General features: G+C 42.4%; 1 protein-coding gene across 1 annotated transcript in view; it reads left to right on the forward strand.

The window, feature by feature from the left end:
• The window catches only part of vldlr (very low density lipoprotein receptor), a 56,428-nt gene that overhangs the window by 22,003 nt on the left and 10,326 nt on the right, over positions 1-24,099 (forward strand). The window contains exons 6-15 of the mRNA XM_033989363.2: positions 1,996-2,158; positions 2,713-2,835; positions 3,027-3,149; positions 3,886-4,005; positions 4,126-4,251; positions 4,757-4,928; positions 11,946-12,170; positions 14,500-14,618; positions 22,544-22,683; positions 22,835-22,976. Of these exons, the coding sequence (XP_033845254.1) occupies positions 1,996-2,158; positions 2,713-2,835; positions 3,027-3,149; positions 3,886-4,005; positions 4,126-4,251; positions 4,757-4,928; positions 11,946-12,170; positions 14,500-14,618; positions 22,544-22,683; positions 22,835-22,976 (1,453 nt within the window). The remainder of the gene's footprint in view (positions 1-1,995; positions 2,159-2,712; positions 2,836-3,026; positions 3,150-3,885; positions 4,006-4,125; positions 4,252-4,756; positions 4,929-11,945; positions 12,171-14,499; positions 14,619-22,543; positions 22,684-22,834; positions 22,977-24,099) is intronic.

The following is a 24,099-nucleotide window of genomic DNA, read 5'->3' on the forward strand; positions in this document are numbered from 1 at the left end:
AATTGCCTCAAGTCTCTAGACCAGAGGGTGTATTTCAATTACAGGGGAATCAGCCTTCCTGGTAAAGTTAATTCCAGGGTACTGGAGAGAAGAATCCGGCTGATAGTCAAACATCGGATCCAGGATGAGCAGTGTGGTTTTTGTTGTGGTTTTTGTGGACTGTTAGTGCATTTGACCGTGTCCCTCATGGTGTCCTTTCGGGGGTATGAGGTTCGAGGCCCTTTGCTAAGGGCTGTCCAGTCCCTGTATGACTGGAGCAGGAGCTTTGTTCGCATTGTTGACAGTAAGTCAGACCTGTTCCCGGGGCATGTTGGAATCCGCCGGGACTGCCCTTTGTCACCGGGGTCTGGTTCGGGAACCACAGGATTTCATCTCTGCTGTTTGCAGATGATGTTGTCCTGATGGCTTCTTCGAGCCAGGACCTGCAGCAGGCACTGCGGCAGTTTGCAGCCAAGTGTGAAACGGCTGAAATGAGATTCAACTCCTCCAAATCCGAGGCCATGGTTCTTGACCGGAAAAAAGTGGCTTGCCCTCTCCAGATGGGTGTTGAGTCTCTGCCTCAAGTATCTCGGGGTCTTGTTCACGAGTGAGGGAAGGATGGAGCATGAGATTGACAGGTAGATTGGTGTAGCGTCTGCAGTGATGCGGTCGCTGTATCGGTCTGTTTTGGTAAAGGAGCGGAGACAAAAGGCAAAGCTCTCGATTTATCGGCCAATCTACGTCCCTACCCTCACCTATGGTCATGAGCTCTGGGTAATGACCGAAAGGACAAGATCACAGATACAAGCGATCGTAATGGGTTTCCTCCGTAGGGTGGCCAGCCGCACCCTTAAGGATAGGGTGAGGAGCATTGTCACATGGGAGGAGCTCAGAGTAGAGCCGCTGCTCCTACACATCGAGAGGAACCAGCTGAGGTGGCTCGGGCATCTGTTCAGGTGCCTCCTGGATGCCTCCCTAGGGAGGTGTTCTGGACATGTCCCACCGGGAGAAGGCCCCGGGGAAGATCCAGGACACGCTGGAGGGACTATGTCTCTCGGCTGGCCTGAGAACGCCTTGGGGTCCCACCGGAGGAGCTGGAGGACGTGTCTGGGGTGAGGGAAGTCTGGGAGTCCCTGCTTAGACTGCAGCCCCAGCAACCCGACCCTGGATAAGCGGAAGAAAATGGATGGAACTGTAAAAAGAAAACTAAATTAGTGATCTTTTTTTAACTTTGAGCACAGATGCCTTCCATCTCATCTCTGAAAGCACTGATGTACAGAGAGGCGAGACATAAACAAAGTTGAGGAACTTTGTTTAGTCTGCACATACACCTTTTTAATAAGAATTCTTTTAATTTTTATGAGACCCCAGATACATTAGTTTACACCAAACTGGTTGCCTGATAAATTCAGAATATCTCTCTGTATTTATGCAAATTTATATCAGTCCGTTACATCTCAAGCTTGTGATTGTGCAATCAGAGTTGTTTATTTCAATGATGCATGTGGCACGAAGAAGCTCATTGTCAATCTGAGGTGAGATAAATTTGATCTTATTAGTGAATGAAGTTTAGTGTTTCACACGTTTATTCTGCAGAAATTCAATGTTTTTCAGCCTCCTGTGATATTTTTTGTTACTTTATGAAATCAGTTCATATTGGAAAAAAATGTGTATTTGTATGAAGTGTGTATTCTGGATCCCAGGCAACCAAACTGGCAGTATTGCTCAACTAGTGTGTCGCAGTACAACTGTCAGGTGGTCATGGTCCTTTGCCAATAATGGTTGTTGATGATGAATAGTTTTGATAATGAGCCTCATGGCTTATGCTAGAATCAACAGAACGTTGACATTTCATTTGCAGAATTTCCTCAATATTTTGAGACTTTATATTTTCATCACAGCTTGTTGAAAGTCAAAGGGATCCGAGGCTGCTGTAGTTTGGACCAGTACACAGAAGTCTGATGTGATTTACGCCTCCACAGACCAGTCAGTCTGATGTAGTTTGTGCCTCCACAGGACCAGTCAGATGAGTCCCCTACGCGCTGTGGCCGACACCCCACACCCCCCTCACGCTGTTCAGCCAGTGAGATGCAGTGTGGCTCTGGGGAGTGCATCCACCGCAAGTGGAGATGTGACGGAGACCCAGACTGTAAGGACGGCAGCGACGAGGCCAACTGTCGTAAGCTACACCCTGCTGTTTTTACTACAGTTTATCAGCAAGGCCAAAACGTTCTCTCAAATGTCAATTCATTTTCACTCCCCGTAGAGGACTGGCGAGAGCGAACTGTTGCTCTGGGTATGAGTGCGGTGTCCTCCACTTTAGCAGATCAGTTTAAAATGTAATTGTGGGTGGAGTTAAGTTGTTAAAGTTGGAAAAAACACCAAGTGTACTCTGTTAGAAGTGGCTTGAAGTTGTCCAATGAAAGTTAAGGCCTTAAAGTTTAGGTTAGTTTAGTGTTTTGGCATATCGTTAGCCTCATGGCATAATGGCCATTCATTTTCAAAGTCATTTTCAGGGAAATATAAAAATAATCATTGTCAATAAGATAACTGGGACTTTTTTGTGTTTTGGGTTGTAAAATTCTTTGAAATGAGACACAAAAGTCAATTTTGCCAAATGACTAACGGTTATGCTATGAGTGTTATGCTGGTGTTTCTGTGGAAATCTTTTAGAACTAATATTTGAAGTGTCATCCTTGTTTTCTTTCCTGAATGCTGTGCTGTGGCTGTCAGCTGTGCGCACATGCACTTCAGACAAGTTTAAGTGCGATGATGGGAGCTGTGTGAGGGGCGGCCGACAGTGTAACGGCCTCAGGGACTGTCCCGATGGCTCCGACGAACTCAACTGCCGCAACGGTGAGCGTCACCTCCTCCTGTACCACTCCTCCTTCTGACCCCGACCCTTTTTTTTTAGCTCCTCCCCATCATACCTGAAGCTGCGCCTCTTCCTGAATGTGCTCCTCCTCCTCTTTCTGTACCTCCACCTCTCCCTCCCTGCTGTAGTTCCTATGAATAATCTGAATAATAAGCGGTGTTTCTCCCCACAGCCACCCAGTGCACAGGCCCAGACAAGTTCCGGTGCCGCAGTGGGGAGTGCATAGACATGAGTAAAGTGTGCAACAAGGTGCGGGACTGTCCTGACTGGAGTGACGAGCCCATCAAGGAGTGTAGTATGTGTCTCCAGCGAACACACACACGTTAGATTTTCAGGGTCTGTTGGGACCTTACATTGTCATTGACACTCACATTACTTTCCTGGAGACTGAGACTAACTTTAACATAATCACTACTTGCCTAAGCTTAACATATTTTAACCCATATTTTAACTTTAAATCATGTCGATAATCTAATAATAAACATCATTGGGACCTGATATTTGTCCCCGTAAATGCACCCAAACCCACTAAATTACATAGACACTATTACACATTATTCCATTAGGGGTGGATGATCTCCTTATTGTGTTAACACACTGTAACCCGTTCATGACAATCATAGGCAGGTTTGATTGTAGTCTTTATTTCTGTTTTTGTTTTTGTTTTTTTAAACAAAAAGCATTATTCAAAACAAGCATTGCGTTTATTTGTTTATACATTTAATTTAACCTTTAACCTGAACCTTAACATAGGGCACAAGTCAGCAGTATGCATATGCAGCAGTACGCATTAAACATTCCAGATCATTCCACGTATTAAACTCAAATGCTTCTTGTATAAATTGAAAAGCACAGATCTAGCTTTTCAGTGTTTTCTCATTGAAAAACAAACTTTACGAATCCATTTGTTCCTCTGCACTATTATTTTTAACAATCCTGTATATTATCCAGCCATTTGCCCAAATTTTTGGTAAATATTCCCCAGCTATTTGCCCAAACCTAAAAGCATTTTTATCATGTATGGTGTGCAGATCTGAATGAGTGTCTGCTGAACAACGGCGGCTGCTCTCACCTGTGCAGAGACCTGGTTATCGGTTTCCAGTGTGACTGCACCCCAGGCCTACAGCTCATTGACCACAAGACATGTGGAGGTAAGGACAACACAGCACTCCAGTCACTGCACCTGGCACCTGTCGGAGGCCCTACACCTGCTACAGGCGCCAGAAACAAAGACAGGAGAAGCTGATGCGTTTTGCTTCTTTCTTCTGCAGACATCAACGAGTGTCTGAACCCAGGAATCTGCAGTCAGATCTGCATCAACCTGAAGGGAGGCTACAAGTGTGAGTGCCACAACGGATACCAGATGGACCCCACCAGCGGCGTGTGCAAGGCTGTGGGTGAGTCTACAAACACAGTCACGGCCAACATGTCATTCAATTCTGTTCGATGTCTGTTTTTATGGCCTATGATAGCAACGGCAGGTGTTCCATAGGGCTTCACAAAACAGTTGATCAGAAACAGAAAATCAAAGAGTCAAAAAGATGAGCAGATGGATCAGGATGGAGATATCTCTCTTCTGAATTTCGATATGAATGCAGCAATATTGGTATCGGCCAATATCAGTATTGGATACTGTTATTGGGTACTTGTTTTTTGGCAAAGTCCAAATGGAAATGGAACAGCATATGATGGCTTGTTAACACAAACATGCATTAAAATACATTTTTTTGTTACAAGTAAAAAGTTAAACTGTGATCTTTACTTAAACTTTTTGAAGATTTTAAATATCAGTGTTGGCAAATATTGGTATAAATAAAATAACTAAATAAAAAATCCATACGTTTGACTGACACTCGGGTAATGACTGAGGTGGTTTCCTCACACTTTGACCTCTGTGTCCAGGGAAGGAGCCTAGTCTGATCTTCACAAACCGCAGGGACATCCGGCGCCTGGGACTAGAGCGTCGAGAGTACACACAAATCGTGGAGCAGCAGAGGAACACCGTGGCGCTGGACGCGGCCTTCAGCCACAACACCATCTTCTGGGCTGACCTGGGACATAAGGCCATCTACAGGTGGGTCCCAGGCAGGTGCCAATAGCGCCAGGTCTGTCAAATCTGTACAGTCACTTTATGGGAACCAAATATCTAGTCCCCATGAGGTAAATTATTCTATATTAGATCAACAATGCAGTTTAAAGATATAGGTTAATTTAATTATTAAAATTATAATGAACACGAATTCCTTTGAGAGTGATCCTAAAGCCCCATTTCCATAGTATTAGTATTGTCTGAGTAATCCCTCAGTTATCCAGGTATGATCCATAGAAATGGAAACATGCAACAGTTGATGGAAGAGGTCTCCAGGGAAATGAATAAACTAAAAGAATGGTTTGACTGTAATAAATTGTCGCTAAATTTGAAAAAAACTAAATTCATGGTACTTGGTAACAAAAAAATTGACACTGAACCCAAGATGACTATAAATAATGAAATCATTGAATGTGTGAGTGAACATAATTTCCTTGGAGTTATTCTTGACCATAAACTTTGCTGGAAGCCTCAATTAACTGCAGTAAAAAACAAGATAGCCAAATCCATCGCAATTATGAGGAAAACTAAATGTTTGCTGGATGAAAGAGCACTTTATACTGTATATTGTACATTAATATTGCCTTATCTTAACTACTGTATAGAGGTGTGGGGAAATACTTACAAAGCAAATATTAATATTATATCCATTCTTCAAAAAAAGGCGATACGGATCATTCATAATGCTGGGTACAGGGAACATACAAACCCTCTGTTTCTTAAGTCAAAAATAATTAAATTTGAAGATCTAATCAAATTCAAAACTCTACAAATTGTATATAAAGCACGGTACAATCTGCTCCCAAATAATATCCAAGGCATGTTTCAAATTAGAGATAATAAATATAATCTGAGGGGACAAATTAATCTTAGGAAACAGTGTGTTCGTACTACCCTAAAAAGTATGTTCATTACCCGACGTGGAGTTGATCTTTAGAATGAATTGGAAGAAAATTTAAAATGTAGTAACTCTCTAGTAAACTTCAAACGACTATACAGATTAAATATATTCAAAAACTATGCTACTAAAGAAGGATCATAGTAAAACTATGAATACTCATCATTTTGTTGGTTGTTAATAATTCTGTCATTCATTATCTACTGCCGCAATGTACTTTGTATGAACTGTAATTTAGCGAGTCTTTACTCTACGTACACATTAGGCGCACACATTATATGCATGCACATGCACACCCGGTGTGTATGTGCATGTGTTTGAATGATACACACATACACTTTACTTGCATACACATGCACATGCACACCCGGTGTGTGTGGGCATGTGTATGGATGTTGTACACATACACACTACATACATACACACACACATACACACGCACAGATGGTGAAGGTTTGGTGAAGGTTTGCCACTGCAATGTAATCTAAATGGTGTTATTTAGTTAAATATGGGGGTAAGCGCACACAAGTATTTTACTTCGGCTTACTCCTTTTGAGCACAAGCTTGGGATCTGGGTGTACACTGTTTTGTTTTTGTTTGTTTTTATTATGCTCAAATAAACAATATTCATTCATTCATTCATTCAAAAATTAATTCTGCCAACTTGATTAATATTACTAATCTATAACATGTAGCAAAATACATGCCAATATTTTCTGCTGGTTATCATGGAATTTTTTGTCATATACTTTTTAACTAATGTAATCTCTGCTGGACTATAATTGTATTGAAATATGGCAAGAACTTTTTAAGAATTTATTCATGTTACACATAAGCCTTTATGCAGCTTGGTCCTCTGTTGTCATGACAATGGGATTGTACTTCCCTGTCACGTCATTGTAGCATGTTGAAATAATAATATATTTCAACAATGGGCCATAAAGATTGGGGCCCTGTATTTTTGGGTGCCAATACAATATAAGCTTTGGAGATGGTGATAGCCAGTTTATACACACGTGGACAAAATTGTTGGTATTTGTCAGTTAATGAAAGAAAAACTCACAATTGTCACCGAAATAACTTGAATCTGACAAAAGTAATATAAAAAAAAAAAAATAATTTAACCAATGAAAGTCAGACACTGCTTTTCAATCATGCTTCAACAGAATTATTTTTAAAAATAAACTCATGAAACAGGCCTGGACAAAAACGCTGGTACCCTTAACTTAATACTTTGTTGCACAACCTTTTGAGGCAGTCACTAATTACAAACAATTCCTGTAACTGTCAATGAGACTTCTGCACCTCTCAGCAGGTATTTTGGCCCACTCCTCATGAGCAAACTGCTCCAGCTGTCTCAGGTTTGAAGGGTGCCTTTTCCAGACGGCATGTTTCAGCTCCTTCCAAAGATCTTCAATAGGATTTAGATCCGATCTTATAGAAGGCCACTTTAGAATAGTCCAATCTTAGCCATTCTTGGGTGTTTTTAGCTGTGTGTTTTGGGCCATTGTCCTGTTGCAAGACCCATGACCTACGACTGAGACCAAGCTTTCTGACACTGGCCAGCACATTTCTCTCTAGAATCCCTTGATGGTCTTGAGATTTCATTGTACCCTGCACAGATTCAAGACACCCTGTGCCAGATGCAGCAAAGCAGCCCCAGAACATAACCGAGCCTCCTCCATGTTTCACAGTAGGGACAGTGTTCTTTTCTTGATGCTTCATTCATATTATCCGTCTCTTTGATTTGTCATCAATTTTCCTCCTGCGGCCACGTCCAGGGAGGTTGGCTACAGTCCCATGGATCTTAAATTTCTGAATAATATGTGCAACTGTAGTCACAGGAACATCAAGCTGCTTGGAGATGGTCTTATAGCCTTTACCTTTAACAGGCTTGTCTATAATTTTCTTTCTAATCTCCTGAGACAACTCTTTCCTTTGCTTCCTCTGGTCCATGTTGAGTGTGGTACACACCATGTCACCAAACAGCACAGTGATGACCTGTAGCCCTATATATAGGCCCACTGACTGATTACAAGATTGTAGACACCTGTGATGCCAATTAGTGGACACACCTTGGATTAACATGTCCCTTTGGTCACATTATTTTCAGTCTTTCTAGGGGTACCATGATTTTTGATTCAAGTTGTTTCTGTGACCATTGTGAGTTTTTCTTTCATTAACTTAAGGGTACCAACAATTTTGTCCATGTGTGTATTTTTTTTAAATCATATATTGTAAATGTTCAACTGATTTATAAAGCTTAGGTCTGGCTCTATTAGATTTTAAGTTTAAGAAGCAGGATATCCGTAATGGTAGCCCAAATAATGCAGTCTGTACAGACTCTAAGTTGGCCAACTGGTAGGAACTAGAGCCCAATTGATATCAGTTGGGTACTTAGAAATGTCAGCCTAAATCTAGCCAGTATGGGCTGATGGTTCATGTGGTCTTGTTAAGAGGAAGAATAGCAATAAATGTAAGCTAAATAAAGCCAACTTAAAATTTAATAGAGCCAGACTTTTTTTTTATCTGTTATATTTAGTGATGTAAAAATTCACTGTAAATAAATCAGCTATCGGCTCCCCCGAAGCTCCTTATATGGATATCAAGTCGACACCCAAACATCTTTTTTTAGTACACTACCATTGAATGTGCCATGTGCTATTAGCCTACGGTGTGCATGACAGTAAGGATGTGCATAAGTGCCAACCATTTATTATTACAGCTCATACATGTCAATGCAGGTCCAATAATTTTTATACAGTCACTATAGTCATGTTACAATTGGCCAATGTAAGGAAAACCTTTGTGTGGTAGCGTACAGCGCTAACCAATGTTAAAGAACGAAAAGTGGCGTCAAAAGGAACACATTTTCAACACTTACAGCTCATTCTCACTCATTCGAGTGCTCCGCCTCACTACTTCCTGGACATACACCTACTATTATCACCACTGTTTACTGCTCTCCAAAACATAATAAGGACTTTCTGAACGACTTTTCTCAGCTTCTCACTCATCTCTCCTCTCTGTCTTCAAATACAATTATCATGGGTGACTTCAATATACATATGGACAATAGTAACAATGCACTTTCCAAAGATTTTTCATCTTGCCTTAATAGTTTTGGTCTACAGCAATATATTCATTTCCCAACCCACAGTAAAAGACATATTTTGGACTTGGTTTTCTGCTCTGGTGTCACCCCTTTGGACTGCAAATCACATACAATGCCATTCACTGACCATATGTTAATCATCTTTAATGTTAACCTCTTACACTCCAAAGTCACCCTACCCTGCTGCATTTCATTCCGTAACATCAAGGAGATTAACACTGACACTTTCTCATCTGACATTAGCAATTTCCCCAGTACAACCACTATTACATCTGCTGAAGATTTAGTTTCCCACTACAACAATTAACCTCCATACCCTCCTGAACACCCATGCTCCCCTGAAAACCAGATCAGTTTCTTTCTCCCGCTCTGCACCCAGGTTCACCCCCGCACACAGACAACTTAAAGCAACAGGATGACAACTAGAATGACTATCCAATAAAACTGGGTTCACTATTCACAAAGAAATGTACAATAACCAGACCATATTATACAAGGACACTCTTTCTTCTGCCAAGTCTAACTACTACTCTGGTCTAATTCAGTCAAACCAATATAACTCCAGGACTCTCTTCTCCCTTCTCAACATCACTAAACCCCCTGACTCACTCCTCTACCACCTGCAATCCACCAACTTCTGTAACTCACTCATGTCATTCTTCACATCTGAGATCATCAACATCCACCAACACCTTACATCATGTGGAGCTGCGTTTTCTGGAGTGGACATCCATGCCCCTCCATCATGCCCCGGCACCACATTTTCCAGCTTTACCCTCCCCTCTGACATGGACATTGCAGAACTCATAAAAAAAAATCAAAATCCTCCACTTGTCCCCTTGACCCTTTCCCTACAGCCCTTGTCAAAACCTGCCTCCCTGTACTAGCTCCCCTCATCACCAATATTATTCATTCTTCTCTCACCTCTGGAACTGTTCCTTCACTCACTTCACTCAAAACTGCCACAGTCAATTCTTAAAAAACCTGGTTTAGACCCCAATGATTTCAACAACTTCCGTCCATTTCAAACTTACCTTTCATCTCCAAAATCCTTGAAAAAAACGTTGCCTCTCAACTACATGCCCACCTCAATAATAACAATCTCTATGAACAGTTTCAATCGGGCTTCCGACCCCTCCACAGCACAGAAACCGCACTCATAAAAATCACAAACATCCTCCTCATGGCAGCTGATACCAGTTTACTCTCCATCCTCATTCTCCTCGATCTAACCGCAGCCTTCGACACCATCTCCCACAGCCTTCTCCTCCATAGACTATCCTTCATCGGTATCACTGACATCCCCACTCACTTGGGTCACCTCATACCTCACCAACCTCACACAGTACATTCATTTAAAATCACATACATCCAACACCTTCCCTCTATCCGCTGGGGTCCCCCAGGGCTCTGTATTGGGGCCCCTCCTTTTTTGTCATCTGTATCTTCCCTCTTGGTTTCATCTTCCGTAAGCACAACATTCACTTTCACTGTTAAGCGGATGACACCCAGCTCTACCTTTCCTCCAGGCCCTCGTCATCGTATCCAAACCAGCTTAGAAGCTTACAGGATTTTATCAAGTCATTCTTTATAACAATTTTGAACCATACTTTCAAAGAGACTTCAAGCCATGGATTTATTTCACCACTTTTTATACAATTTATCGTTGCCTGAACTGGAATCCCCCATATTCTATGGTTTGTATTTCCTTTATCTTAGCAGAACATGAGGAATTACACAATTTCAATGAAGTGTTTAATTGTGCGGCTTGATAATAACTCCTTGAATATGTAATGGTCTATATTTTCTTCTTGATCTTCTTCTCTCTTTCTATGAATTACTTACTCAGGATTTCCACTGGATTCTGAAGCGAGTACAATAATCGAGGGAGAATATTAATTTTGATTTTCTCGACTTGACGCCCTTGTCATATATGGAATTAAATTCCACCTCTCTATATCCTCCTTTATTTTGGATATTAGTGGGTCATAATTAGCCATTTTTGGCTCAGATCTTTTGTCAAATTTACACCAAGATATTTTGAGTTCCGATCTCAATCAATTCCATATACATTTTTAATATTGTCCGCTGGGCTGTAATTAAAAGTAAGGATTTGTGCTTTTGTATGTTTAATTTGTAGCCAGATAATTTACCAAAATTGCTAAATTCTTACACGAGGGCTTGCTGAACATCCCTGTCTGCATCCTCTTTAGTACAATACATTATACAATCTTATTAGATAAACCTCCATTAACCCTAATTCTAGCAGTTTGTGCAACGCACAATGCTTGTATTGTCCTAATTATCATTTCATGGAAGTTGAATTTCTGCAGCACCCTATATAGAAAGTCCCACCTGACCAAATCAAATGCCTTCTCGGCATCCATCACCCATAATAACTGCTTCAGTTTGTCTTTCCTCTATATGCTGTATTACGTGTAATGTCCATTTGATGTTATCTTGGGTCTGCCTTTTGTAAAGCCGGTCTCATCTAACTGGATAATCACAGGCAGAATCTTTACTATATGCCAAGGCAACATCGCAGTAAATAATCTGTAGTCCTCTTTGTTCTCCCCTTGTCATAAGTGGTCCCCTTTGGTGGTTTTAATCATTTGGTTTGGTCAAATCAGCACAGAAGTTTAGGGCACACTACAACAGTATTTAAATCTATAGCGCTGCCACGGACTATCAGAGCTATGGTGACGGTGCGTGACTCTGGGGCTGCATTGAGATACACTACGGCAACACACACTACAAACTATTACTATTAGGGCATTTATCTATGTGCAAATTGGATTAAATAGCTGTAATATAAAGTCTAGGCTTTAGAACGTGGTATAACATGCGTATGTGGTCTATCAGAGAAATCTTAGCTTTCAGTATAGGCCGAGTCCCCATATCGCCCGATAATATCAGACGATATGTCAGCTGGGCCCTAGAAATTTATTGACTTCAGTGCATGTAATCGGAGCGCATTTGTGTGTTTCAGCATGATTCTGGATAAGCGTGGAGATCCCGGTGCTCACATCAAAGTGCTGGAGAATGTGCAGACTCCGGTGGGCGTGGCAGTGGACTGGATCTACAAACACCTGTACTGGTCCGACCTGGCCACCAAGACCATCTCTGTGTCCACCTTCAACGGCACCAAGCAGAAGGTGCTGCTGGGCAGAGGCCTGAAGGAGCCTGCCTCCATCGCTGTGGACCCTCTCTCAGGGTCAGTACCTCTCCAGCACCTCTCAACCATCTGACACTACAGCACGCTACATCAGTGGTTCTCAGACTCAGGGACTACCGGGTCGGTAGTCCCTGAGTCAACATTGAGTCAATGGGTGAAGCCCATTGACTCAATGTTGACAAAGGCAGCGCGACGTGCACATGTCCCCAAACACACTCCTGGCATCAAGCCAGGATAGGGATAGGATAGGGCTCGGACACGTTAGCGCCCGTCATTCGCCATTGTCCCCACGGTGACATAAGGGAAAGTTGAGAGTTTTTGAAAAACATATAATATGTCATTGTAATGTTATCGGATATATTGTTTTTGCCAAAAATATTATTATTTTTATTATTAGGCCCGAGCTCATACAGGACGTAGGGACTATTTCTTCCGCAACAATGAGTGCATGGGCGACATGCTAGCAACAATAAATATGGATATCCCATGCCTATGGCATTGGTTGCTAGGATACTGTAGCCAGGGCAGGGGGCGACGGGGCTTCGAGCACAACTTCGTGAAGACAGTCTGCAACGGTGAGTGCATCGTTGCGGAAGCAATAGGCCCTACACCCTGTATGGGCTCGGGCTTAATAAAAATAAAAATAATAATATTTTTTAGCAAAAACAATATATCCGATAACATTACAATGACATACGTTTTTTGAAAGCTCTAACTTTCCCCACGTCACCGTGGGGACAGCTGTGAATGACTGCTTGCATCAAGCCCGGCCGATGTCCCGCCCCAGAGAGCCATTTACGCCACCATGAGTGGTAGGTTCATTCAGCTCAGCACACAAAACTGTAGATGGCCATACATATCAAACTCGTGGCCGCAGTAACATTAAACTTTCATATTAAGGCGGGGGCCACAAACTATCATCCCGGGGACTGCGAGTTTGAGACCCCTGCTTTAGAAAACCATTGTCAGTTGACACAGTTCATCTCTGCATCTCCAAGTGCAAGTTAAAACTGTACCATGCAAAGCGAAAGCCATATATCAACAACACCCAGAAACACCGCCAGCCCTCTGGGCCTGAGCTCACCTGAGATGGACTAACGTAAAGTGGAAAAGTGTGCTGTGGTCTGCCGAGTCCACATTTCAAATTGTTATTGGAAATCATGGATGTCGTGTCCTGCGGGCCAAAGAGGAAAAGGACCATCTGGATTGTTATCGGCACAAAGTACAAAAGCCAGCTTCTGTGATGGTATGGAGGTTTGTGTTTGTGCCCGTGGCATGAGTAACTTGCACATCTGTGAAGGCACCGCTTAACGGTACATACAGGTTTTAGAGCAACATATGCTGCCGTCCAAGCAACATCTTTTTCAGGGACGTCCCTGCTTATTTCAGCAAGACAATGCCAAGCCACATTGTGCATGTGTTATAACAGCGCGGCTTCATAGTAAAAGTGTGCAGGTACTAGACTGGCCTGCCTGCACTCCAGACATGTCTCCCATTGAAAATGTGTGGCACATTATGAAGCGCAAGATACGACAACGGAGACCCCGGACTGCTGAGCAACTGAAGTTGTACATTCAGCAAGAATGGGAAAGGACTCTTTCTGCAAAACTTCAACAATTAGTGTCCTCAGTTCCCAAACGCTTATTGTTGATAAAAGGAAAGGTGATGTAACACAGTGGTAAACATGCCCCTGACCCAGCTTTATTTGAACGTGTTGCAGACATCAAATTAAAATGAGTGAATATTTGCATAAAAACAGTTTGTTTTAACATTAAATATCATGTCTTTGTAGTTTATTCAGTTCAATATAAGTTGAAAAAGATTTGCAAATCATTGTATTCTGTATTTTTATTTATTTATTTATTTATTTTTTAAATGTAAAGTTTTACGCAGCATCCCAACTTCATTGGAATTGGGGTTGTAAAATAAACTCTTGCATCATATTAGAGTATTGTGAATTAACATTAAAAAATAGGCCAGTCCACCACATGCTCATAGTTCAATAAAAGCTATATTCGGTTTGAACCTCTGTGGCCCCAGATATTAACTCATATTATTATATCATCATACAGCAAGTCTTCTTTAAACAATTACTGCCAAAAATGTACTAAAATATAAAATCTTATGAAATATAATTTAAATGTAAGGGGGCAGATCCAGTCTTTTTTTCTCACAGAAAGCTGAGAGGTCTCTTGGAGTTTTGATCTCCATTTCAGCATGTGAAAGAATGAATCAGTGTTTTCTGCCAACCTAAATAATGTGCCTCAGTATTCAGCCTGGTGTATATAGATAACCTTTGAAGAAAAAGCAAATCTGTATGTACCATGTCTCAGTGCTTCTGTCAAGTACTTAAACTGCGTGTGTTTAGGTTTCTGTACTGGTCAGATTGGGGAGAACCAGCCAAGATTGAGAAGTCTGGGATGAACGGAATGGACAGACAAGTCCTGGTGGCGACAGACATCCAGTGGCCCAACGGGATCACCCTGGGTAAGACCAGATTACAGATGCACCCATACAATACTGGCATCGGATATCTACTCCAATCCACACAAGACTCCAGTCCAGACAAGGGCCTGAAAACCAAAACGATCTCTGTATGATATTAGAAAAAAGAAACAGAAAGCAGATATCTGTACTGGATCTTTAATTTGCCCCACCAAATAGGGATGGTGCTATATTGTCTTGGTCTTGCGGCAATACCTGATATTTTGCAATACCAATATAACTCAAGGTTCTTTTTCTAACGTCGTTCAGTGTTTCAGTATGGGAGATATGGCCCACTCCTGGATCACAAATAAAGCTCCTGAAGCAGTGGGTCACTACGGTGCCAGACAGTGACCTTAAATGGAGACAGACACCCTTGGTTCTAAGACCACCTGTGCCAAAGAAAGGCCAGAGACATCTAGTCTATAGAACTGAATAATGGTATGCGTCAATGCCCAACTGGCCGCAGCACATATACACGTGTACAAAATTGTTGGTAGCTTTCGGTTATTGAAAGAAAAACTCACAATGGTCACAGAAATAACTTGAATCTGACAAAAGTAATAATAAATAAAAAATATATGAAATTTAACCAATGCTTCAACCATGCTTCAACAGAAATACTTAAAAAAAATAAACTCATGAAACAAGCATGGACAAAAAAGATGGTACTCCTAGAAAAGACTAAAAATAATGTGACCAAAGGGACATGTTAATCCAAGGTGTGTCCACTAATTGGCATCACAGGTGTCTAGTCAGTGGGCCTATATATAGGGCTACAGGTCATCACTGTGATGTTTGGTGACATGGTGTGTACCACACTCAACATGGACCAGAGGAAGCAAAGGAAAGAGTTGTCTCAGGAGATTAGAAAGAAAATTATAGACAAGCCCGTTAAAGGTAAAGGCTATAAGACCATCTCCAAGCATCTTAATGTTCCTGTGGCTACAGTTGCACATGTTATTCAGAAATTTAAGATCCATGGGACTGTAGCCAACCTCCCTGGACGTGGCCGCAGGAGGAAAATTGATGACAAATTAAAGAGACGGATAATACGAATGGTAACCAAAGAGCCCAGAAAAAACTTGTAAAGAGATTAAAGGTGAACTTCAAGCTCAAGGAACATCAGTGTCAGATTGCACCATCCGTCATTTTTTGAGCCAAAGTGGACTCAATGGGAGATGACCAAGGAGGACACCATTGTTGAAAACAAATCATAAAAAAGCCAGATTTAAATTTGCCAAACTAGATGCTGACAAGCCACAAAGCGTCAAGGCATCAGTTCTTTGTTCAGAGGGAAAAATAAAGAATATCAAGAAAAGAATACTGTCCCTACTGTGAAACATGGAGGAGGCTCTGTTATGTTCTGGGGCTGCTTTGCTGCATCTGGCACAGGGTGTCTTGAATCTGTGCAGGGTACAATGAAATCTCAAGACCTATCAAGGGATTCTAGATAAGAGAAATGTGCTGGCCAGTGTCAGAAAGCTTGGTCTCTGTTGCAGGTCATGGGTCTTGCAACAGGACAATGACCCAAAACACACAGCTAAAAACACCCAAGAATGGTTAAAAGGAAAATATTGGACTATTCTAAAATGGCCTTCTATGAGCCCTGACCCTATATACTATTGAGCATCTTTGGAAGGAGCTGAAACATGCCGCCTGGAAAAGGCACCCTTCAAACCTGAGACAACTGGAGCAGTTTGCTCATGAGGAGTGGGACAAAATACCTGCTGAGAGGTGCAAAAGTCTCATTGACAGTTACAGGAATCGTTTGATTGCAGTGATTGCCTCAAAAGGTTGTGCAACAAAATATTAAATGTACCAGCATTTTTGTCCAGGCCTGTTTCATGAGTATTTTTTTTAAATAATTCTTTTGAAACATGGTTGAAAAGCAATGTCTGACTTTCATTGGTTAAATTTCATAGAATTTTATTTATTATTACTTTTGTCAGATTCAAGTTATTTCTGTGACCATTGTGAGTTTTTCTTTCATTAACCAGCGTGTACCAACAATTTTGTCCACATGTGTATCCTGGATGGATACACCGCTGAACAGGGCCCATAAAGTAGCTGAGTAGTTGAGTGCACATTCTAGTGGAGTGTGCACTCACCCATACTTTGACTGCACACTGGCTTGCCCAAATGAAGAGAAGCCTATGACGCGAACAACTGATCTGCCTTTCTAAGGTCAGCTGTTCTGTCAACATATACCCACAACGCCAGGGCACAGGGCGTGAAGTTGACGCTCCTCAGAAAAGGAGAAAGGTGGAGGATGAAAGACAAGTTCTAAAGTAGAACAGCTATAGGTTGTATCCACCATTGGCACAAACACCGGGTTGGGGCACAGGCGCATCTTGGATGACCCAGAGGAAAATTTCAAACATGTCAGGCTAACCAACAAGGCTTGCAGTTTATTAACAGTCAAAACAAGAAGCAAAACTATCTTTAAAACCATATGTTTCAAAGAAACAGCATCCAAGGGCTCAAAAGGGTGAAGACAAAGCGCATCCAGCATGACCAACAGGTCCCAGGGGAACCAGGTGTCTAACCACTGGACGTGTGCCCTTCATAAAATGACAGATCAGGGGTGTTGACCCACTGTCCTGTCCCCAAAAACCCACATGGCAGGCAGAAATGGTGGCGCAATAAACTTTGATGGTGGACAAGCATAAAGCTTTCTCCACTAATTGCTGCAGAAAGCACAGAACATCAGACAAAAGACATTAGAAAGAAAAAATCTGTCTGGCATCACACCACTCTTCAAACACGCATCACTTGCAGTTGTATAAAGAGCGAGTGGAAGCAACCCTAGCACACTGAATAGTGTCCTCACTGGAAGAAGCCAAGGCTCTCCCCAGAGAAGCTGCATTATCTCTGCCATCCCCCACATTATTATATTATATTGATATTAGACTGATCTGAGGAAATGCATCAAGTAAGACGTCTGGCCATGGGTGGGCGAGTGCGTCCACCCCGAGAGGAGAGTTTATGTCTGACAAGGAGAAGAACAGCGGGCACTTTGCGTTTTCCTGCGATGCGAAGATATCTACGGCGGCTTGGCTGTATATCTACTGTAGCTGAGGGTGTATTCATTGCAAGATGAAGATGTCATCTGGGACATAAGCACTGGAAATCTCTCATCATTAATAGGCCCAGGTGAATGACAGAAATTACGGATGCCATGAGACCAGCGAGGTGAAGACATGTCGTACCCTGATTAAATAGTGCAAGGCACTGTGCGAGAGAGCATTCTCTCTGCTGTGAGTCACTCAATGTGAGATGGAGTTTAAACCTAGATATTCTCTGTGTTGTTTGGGTTCTAGCTGGCCCTTGGCATGCTTTATACTGAAACCCAAGGCAGTGAGATGATTGAGCACTGTCATAGTGTCACTCACTGCACGCTCCTGTGAGTCGGGGCACACCAGATAATCGTCTATGTAAGAGAATATTCTGTTCTGGCTGGCCCGTAGCACTCCCTCCACATATTTCCTGAAGAACACCCTTGGTGCCAACGACAGCCCCAAGGGAATGACCTGGTACTTCAGCTGGGTACACAGGAATATGAAAATATGTCTGATTGTGTCGATTGTGGGGAACCCAACCCTCCCTGCATATTGAGGGACAGAGCACTTTCTGGGTCAGCATTCTGAACTTGAATCTTCGTAAGTGTTTTAAAACACGGAAGTCTAGTATGGGCCATAGTGACGTGGACCCTTTTTTCAGGACCAGGAAATGGCAAGAGTAAGAACACCGCTGAGTTGTTGTCTGGTACAGGTTGTATTGCTTGTTTGTTTAACAGAGATGCAATCTTGTCCTTTAAGACTCATGCTGCATCTCCTCTGGCCACTGAGAGCAGCAGCACGTTGAAAGTGGATGGTTTCATAGCAAATTGAAGCCTGTACCCTCGAGCAGCTATGGAAAGAATCCATGGATGCACAGCGCATGCGTGCCACTGCTCCACATGGGAAGCGAGTAGGCCCATGAAAATCTCCAGTGGCATCACTCCCCTGCCAGGAGTAACGATGCCTGCCTCCCTCTTGTGGCGAAGGCTGGGGACAATTCAAATTGAATTTAACTATTTTTGTGAAATACAGCTTGCCCTTAGCGAGCTGGATGTGAGTGTGAACTGTACTCTGGAGAAGTATGCTTTGTGACTGTATGACCCCTGGATCATCCCCTGCAACATGCAAGGGGAGAACGAGAGAGGGTCCTCAAACACTGGAGGCATATCGGTGGCATCACCATCTGCCCAGTTCTTAGCAGCTTGTGCAGGTTGGGTGGCGGGTGTGGATTTATGGGTGGCCTCCATCAGACATGGGTCCTGGGAGTTGGCCACCATTCTGAGTCTCCTAATATTTTCTCTGGCATTAACGCACAATGGGAGCAGGACTGGCAGTCAGCCAGTGCCATCTGAGCGTGTACATTTGGTGAGGGTCCTTGACCGATATGGTGGCCGCGAAAGACGTAAGGCATGGGCGGGAAGGAGCTTCCTTGGCTTCCATCTCCACCAAAGGGTTGGATCTGAAGTCCAACTTAATGTCTGAGACAGAGAAGAACCAGATTGAATGCAGTGCTAGTCTAGCCACAATTCGTGACACGACTGGGAAAACCCAAGCTTGGGGTTTAGGCTGAACTGTTTGGTCCTGCTCACCACGTCACCAAGTTAGCAGAACCACACACTGCTGCTGAACCGGTCCACAAATTAATGCTAACCACTCTAGTCAGGCCCACCTTAATGGGATAGCTCAAATAAAACACTTGTTAATAAATTAATGTTAACTATCGAAGCTAAGTACAAAGTGCGGGGGCAGACAGCACTCAAATGCTGACTGACTTGTTTGGACAAATGACAGAAAAAGAGCAGCTCACATTGATGCGGTCGCTGCCCTAACAATCATAAGTGTGAGAACTTACGAGCTCAAGCTGACAACTGTGTTAACGACTGCCTTTAAGGCTTGTTTGTGAACAGTTAATCGGAAGCTAGCTAACTGGTCCGTAACGTTGAGGAAGCTTGTTGTTGAGGCTTCCATGTGGGAAGAAAGTGAGAATGATTGCATTAGGAGGTTGACTGTAAAAGGAAAAGGGACGGAGCCCGAGATACAGCCCAGGGCGATTCCCATAATGAAACCCTGAGCGATGTTAGAAAAAGAAACACAAATTTTGTCTTCATTCAACTTCATTCAACTTAATCTTTTAAAATGTAGTACAAATTAACTTATTTCTTTTGTAAAAATAACATGTTTTTATCTGAAATTTAAATTAATTTAATCTGTTCAAAAATACAATTCTGATGCACTGAGGACAAAGAATGACACATGGGCATACAGAAATCAGGGCAGCGTAGAAAAAATACTGGTGTGAAATATCACACCAAAATTTTGAGTATGAGACAGATACTGATCCGAAAAATCTTTTAAAAAAGTGTTCATTTGGACAGTATGAATCTACATAGAACACATGATGCCCGTAAGGGGTCTCTGAGCATAACTTTATGCTGGTGTGAGGATGAAGTTATAGACGGGGGAGACATAATGTCTCAGGCCCCCATTCCTGTTTAAGGAAGGACTGTCTTTCCTAACAAAAATAGCTGCTTTAACTCCCTTCTCAAACCATTTCTTTTCTCTGGCTAAGATTTTAACCTCACTGTCTTCAAAGGCTTTGAGATGGAGATGTACGGCAGATTGGGGTCCAGAGGAGCTTTCGTGCTGGTGTTGGTACCTCCTCTTATGGAGTAGCTGTTTAGTTTCTCCAGTGTAACGCTCACTGCACTCTTCACTACACTGAATGGAGTAGACTACATTACTTTGTTTATGGCTCGGGGTTTTGTCCTTAGGGTGGACCAATTTTTGCCTTAAATAGATACCAATGCGTGGGTCAGAATTTCCCTTCGGGGATCAATAAAAGTGATTCTGATTCTGATTAAAGGCTGAATAGAGTAGTACAGTTTCAGTGTAGTTAGCCCCTCCCTTCAGATAGATATAAGGCAGTGTCCACCAGCAAAAGGACTTGAACTGAAGACGCAGCTTGGACGAGCAGCGAAACGTCTTCACACCTACAACGATTTGTCCAGTTCACAGACCTGATGCACAAAGCTTTTGGAAAAATACTCTGTGGACTATCAAGATGTTTTTGGCAAAAGTGAGATGAGCCTTTGTTCTTTTTTGGCAACAGTGGCTTTCGCTTTGGAACTGTGCCATGCATGCCATTTTTGCCTAGTCTTTCTTATGATTAATTAATGAACACTGACCTTTACTGAGGCAAGTGAGGTCTGCAGTTGTTGAGATGTTGTTCTGGGTCTTTGTGACCTCTTGGATCAGTCGTTACTTTGCTCTTGAAGTAATTTTTGTAGGCCGGCCACTCCTGGGAAGGTTCACCATTGCACCATGTAGGGATGGGATGATATACAATAATATTGTTAAAAGCGATTAAAAAGGTCCGCAATGAATCATTTGTGGCATTTTTTTTATAATCGTGATCATCGTACACTATTATAATCGCCTTTCTGGCACCAGACTGCCTCATGTTTCCGGTTTTAATACAATGTTTAGATGTTAGATCTGGTGTTTGTCCACAAGGGGGCGCTCTATCATAGCAATGAAACTTGTTAGCTTCTCTGCCTTTTCCGAATTGGGGATGGTTCTTCATCACTGTCAATCACCGTCATAGCTAGTAGTGGACCAGCAGTGGATCTGGATCCCACTGACAGTGCATTTATATCCTCCACTCAAGAAGGTGAAGTTGATGTGTGGAATTATTATGGATTTGAAAAACAAGACCAACAAGATGAGCCAACAATCTGTAGAGCCTGACGAAAAATAGATACGGCTCCGAGGGCAAATGCCAGCAACTTACTTGCACATTTGTGAGACAACCATCCTGCATCATTTGACAAACTTGAGCCGAAATATTCATTGTAAGTAATGTACCATGTGAAATAAACTATTGAATGTAGTTGATGTTAGTTTGGATTTGTATGAATCAGTGTTTGTCGACTTTGCTATTGCTAGGTTAGAGCTAGCTGAACAGCATTTTGCACAGCTGATTGCACAGCTTGCTAGCAGTGGCACATGATTTTACATCATGAATTAATCTGAATACCTTTAACCTACTAGGACCTGGTATCTACATATGTGGACAACACATTTTAAGTTGTCTAGACCACAATACATTTTTTTGTCTACAAGGTCCCTGTGTCCACATATGAGGACATTATACTGCATTGTTGTAATAATATCATGATATCGTTAATCGTGATTATTTTGGTCATAATAATGAGTGAGTCTAAATTTTGATATCCTCCCATCCCTAGTACCATACTTTCTCCATTTGTGGATAATGGCTCTCACTGTGGTTGGCTGTAGTCCCAAAGATTTAGAAATTGTAACCTTTGACATGTTTCAGTCTGGAAAAAGTTACATTTATCTGCTCCTGAATTTCTTTGGATCGTGGCATGATTGTCTTAATATGGTCTACTTCACCTTGTCAGATGGTTCTATTCAAGTAAGCTCTTGATTTGAAAGCTCTGGTAGCAATGAGGCCTGGGTGTGGCTGTGAAATTGAATGTCACTTTCCACAATAATATGGTTAATCAGTTACCTCATCATTTAACCATGGGAGCAATTGCTTTTTCACCCAGGATCATGTAGGTTTGGATAGTATTTTTCTCTTAACACAAAGTCATCACAGAAAAACAGCAGTTTATGTTTACTTGGGTTATTTTTGTTTAATATTACATTTGTTTGATGATCTAAAACGGTTAAGTCTGACACATGCAAAAAAGTAAGGAATCAGGAAGGGAGCTTATACTTTTTCACAGTACTGTACCTCACAAAACTCCAGCATAGGCACCATATGATGTATGTTTGACCTCTGTCTCCCTCTCTGTCCTTCCGCCGTCTCCCTCTGTCTCTTCCCTCTGTGTTGGTCAGATCTCATCAAAGGGCGTCTGTACTGGGTGGACTCAAAACTGCACATGCTTAGTAGTGTGGACCTGAATGGGGACAACAGGAAGAAGGTGCTGCAGTCTGCAGAGTTTCTGGGGCACCCCTTCGCTCTCACAGTGTTTGAGGTAACGCCTATGTATCTGGTGCCAGTGGGCATCTGGGTAAAGCCCTGTGGGAACCTTGCATATACATTATTATTAACTGTGTAGTACATGCAAAATAAAATGGAGGGTCTGTGATGTCCTGTCTGAAAGCCAGTGTTTGTGCTCTGTGTAGGATCGGGTCTTCTGGACAGATGGAGAAAACAAAGCCATATATGGAGCCAATAAGTTCAGTGGATCTGAGGTGGTGACACTGGCCAGTAACCTGAATGACCCCCAGGACATCATCGTTTACCATGAGCTTATCCAGCTCTCCGGTATGAGACTGTGAATGTTAGATCAACTTTTATGTACTGCATAAAATGGATTGTTCATAAAAATTCCATACAGTTCCTTTAATGCGAGTTTAAAATAAAAACCTGATGCAACTGTGTCCACAGATACGAGGTAAACATGGTCAAATCAAATATAACTTTTACTGATAATAGTTGTAATGCTGTTGTATTCTTAGTTCACCTCCACCTGTCAACTAGACCCTCTCCCTACTGTCCTCATCAAAACCCTCATCCCTGTACTGTCCCCCCTCATAACTGATATCATTCACTCCTCTCTCACCTCAGGTACTGTTCCCTCCACCCTCAAAACTGCTGCCGTCACTCCGATACTCAAAAAACCCGGTTCTGATCCCTCTGACCTCAATAACTTTCGTCCCATTTCAAACTTACCCTTCATTTCCAAACTCCTTGAGAAAACTGTTGCTGCCCACCTCCACACTCATCTTTCCTCCAATAACATCTACGAACAATTTCAATCTGGCTTCCGTCCCCTCCATAGCACTGAAACTGCCCTTTTGAAAATCACAAACGACCTCCTCCTCTCTGCTGACTCTGGTTCACTCTCCATCCTCCTCCTGCTAGATCTCAGTGCAGCATTTGACACCATTTCACACTCCATCCTCCTCGACAGACTTTCCTCCATTGGTTTCTCTGGTACTCCCCTCTCCTGGTTCCACTCCTACCTCTCAAATCGCTCTCAGTTTATTCAGCTCAAGTCATTCACCTCACACCCCTTCCCTGTCACGTCAGGTGTTCCTCAGGGTTCTGTCCTCGGTCCTCTGCTCTTTCTAATCTATCTTCTCCCCCTTGGTTCTATCTTTAGAAAACACCACATTCACTTTCACTGTTATGCGGATGACACCCAGCTCTACATTTCCAGTAAACCCAACTCCACACTTCCACCCTCCTCCCTGACAGACTGCCTCACAGAAATACAAACCTGGTTCACCTCAAACTTCCTTAAACTTAACGGCAATAAAACAGAACTCCTACTCATCGGCACCAAATCCACCCTAAGCAAAATAAATCCTTTTTCCATATCCATTGATGGCTCCTCTATCTCCCCCTCCCCTCAGGTAAAGAGTCTGGGTGTCATCCTTGACAG

This window comes from Periophthalmus magnuspinnatus, chromosome 23 (assembly GCF_009829125.3).
Source record: "Periophthalmus magnuspinnatus isolate fPerMag1 chromosome 23, fPerMag1.2.pri, whole genome shotgun sequence".
NCBI classification, from domain to species: Eukaryota; Metazoa; Chordata; class Actinopteri; order Gobiiformes; family Gobiidae; genus Periophthalmus; species Periophthalmus magnuspinnatus.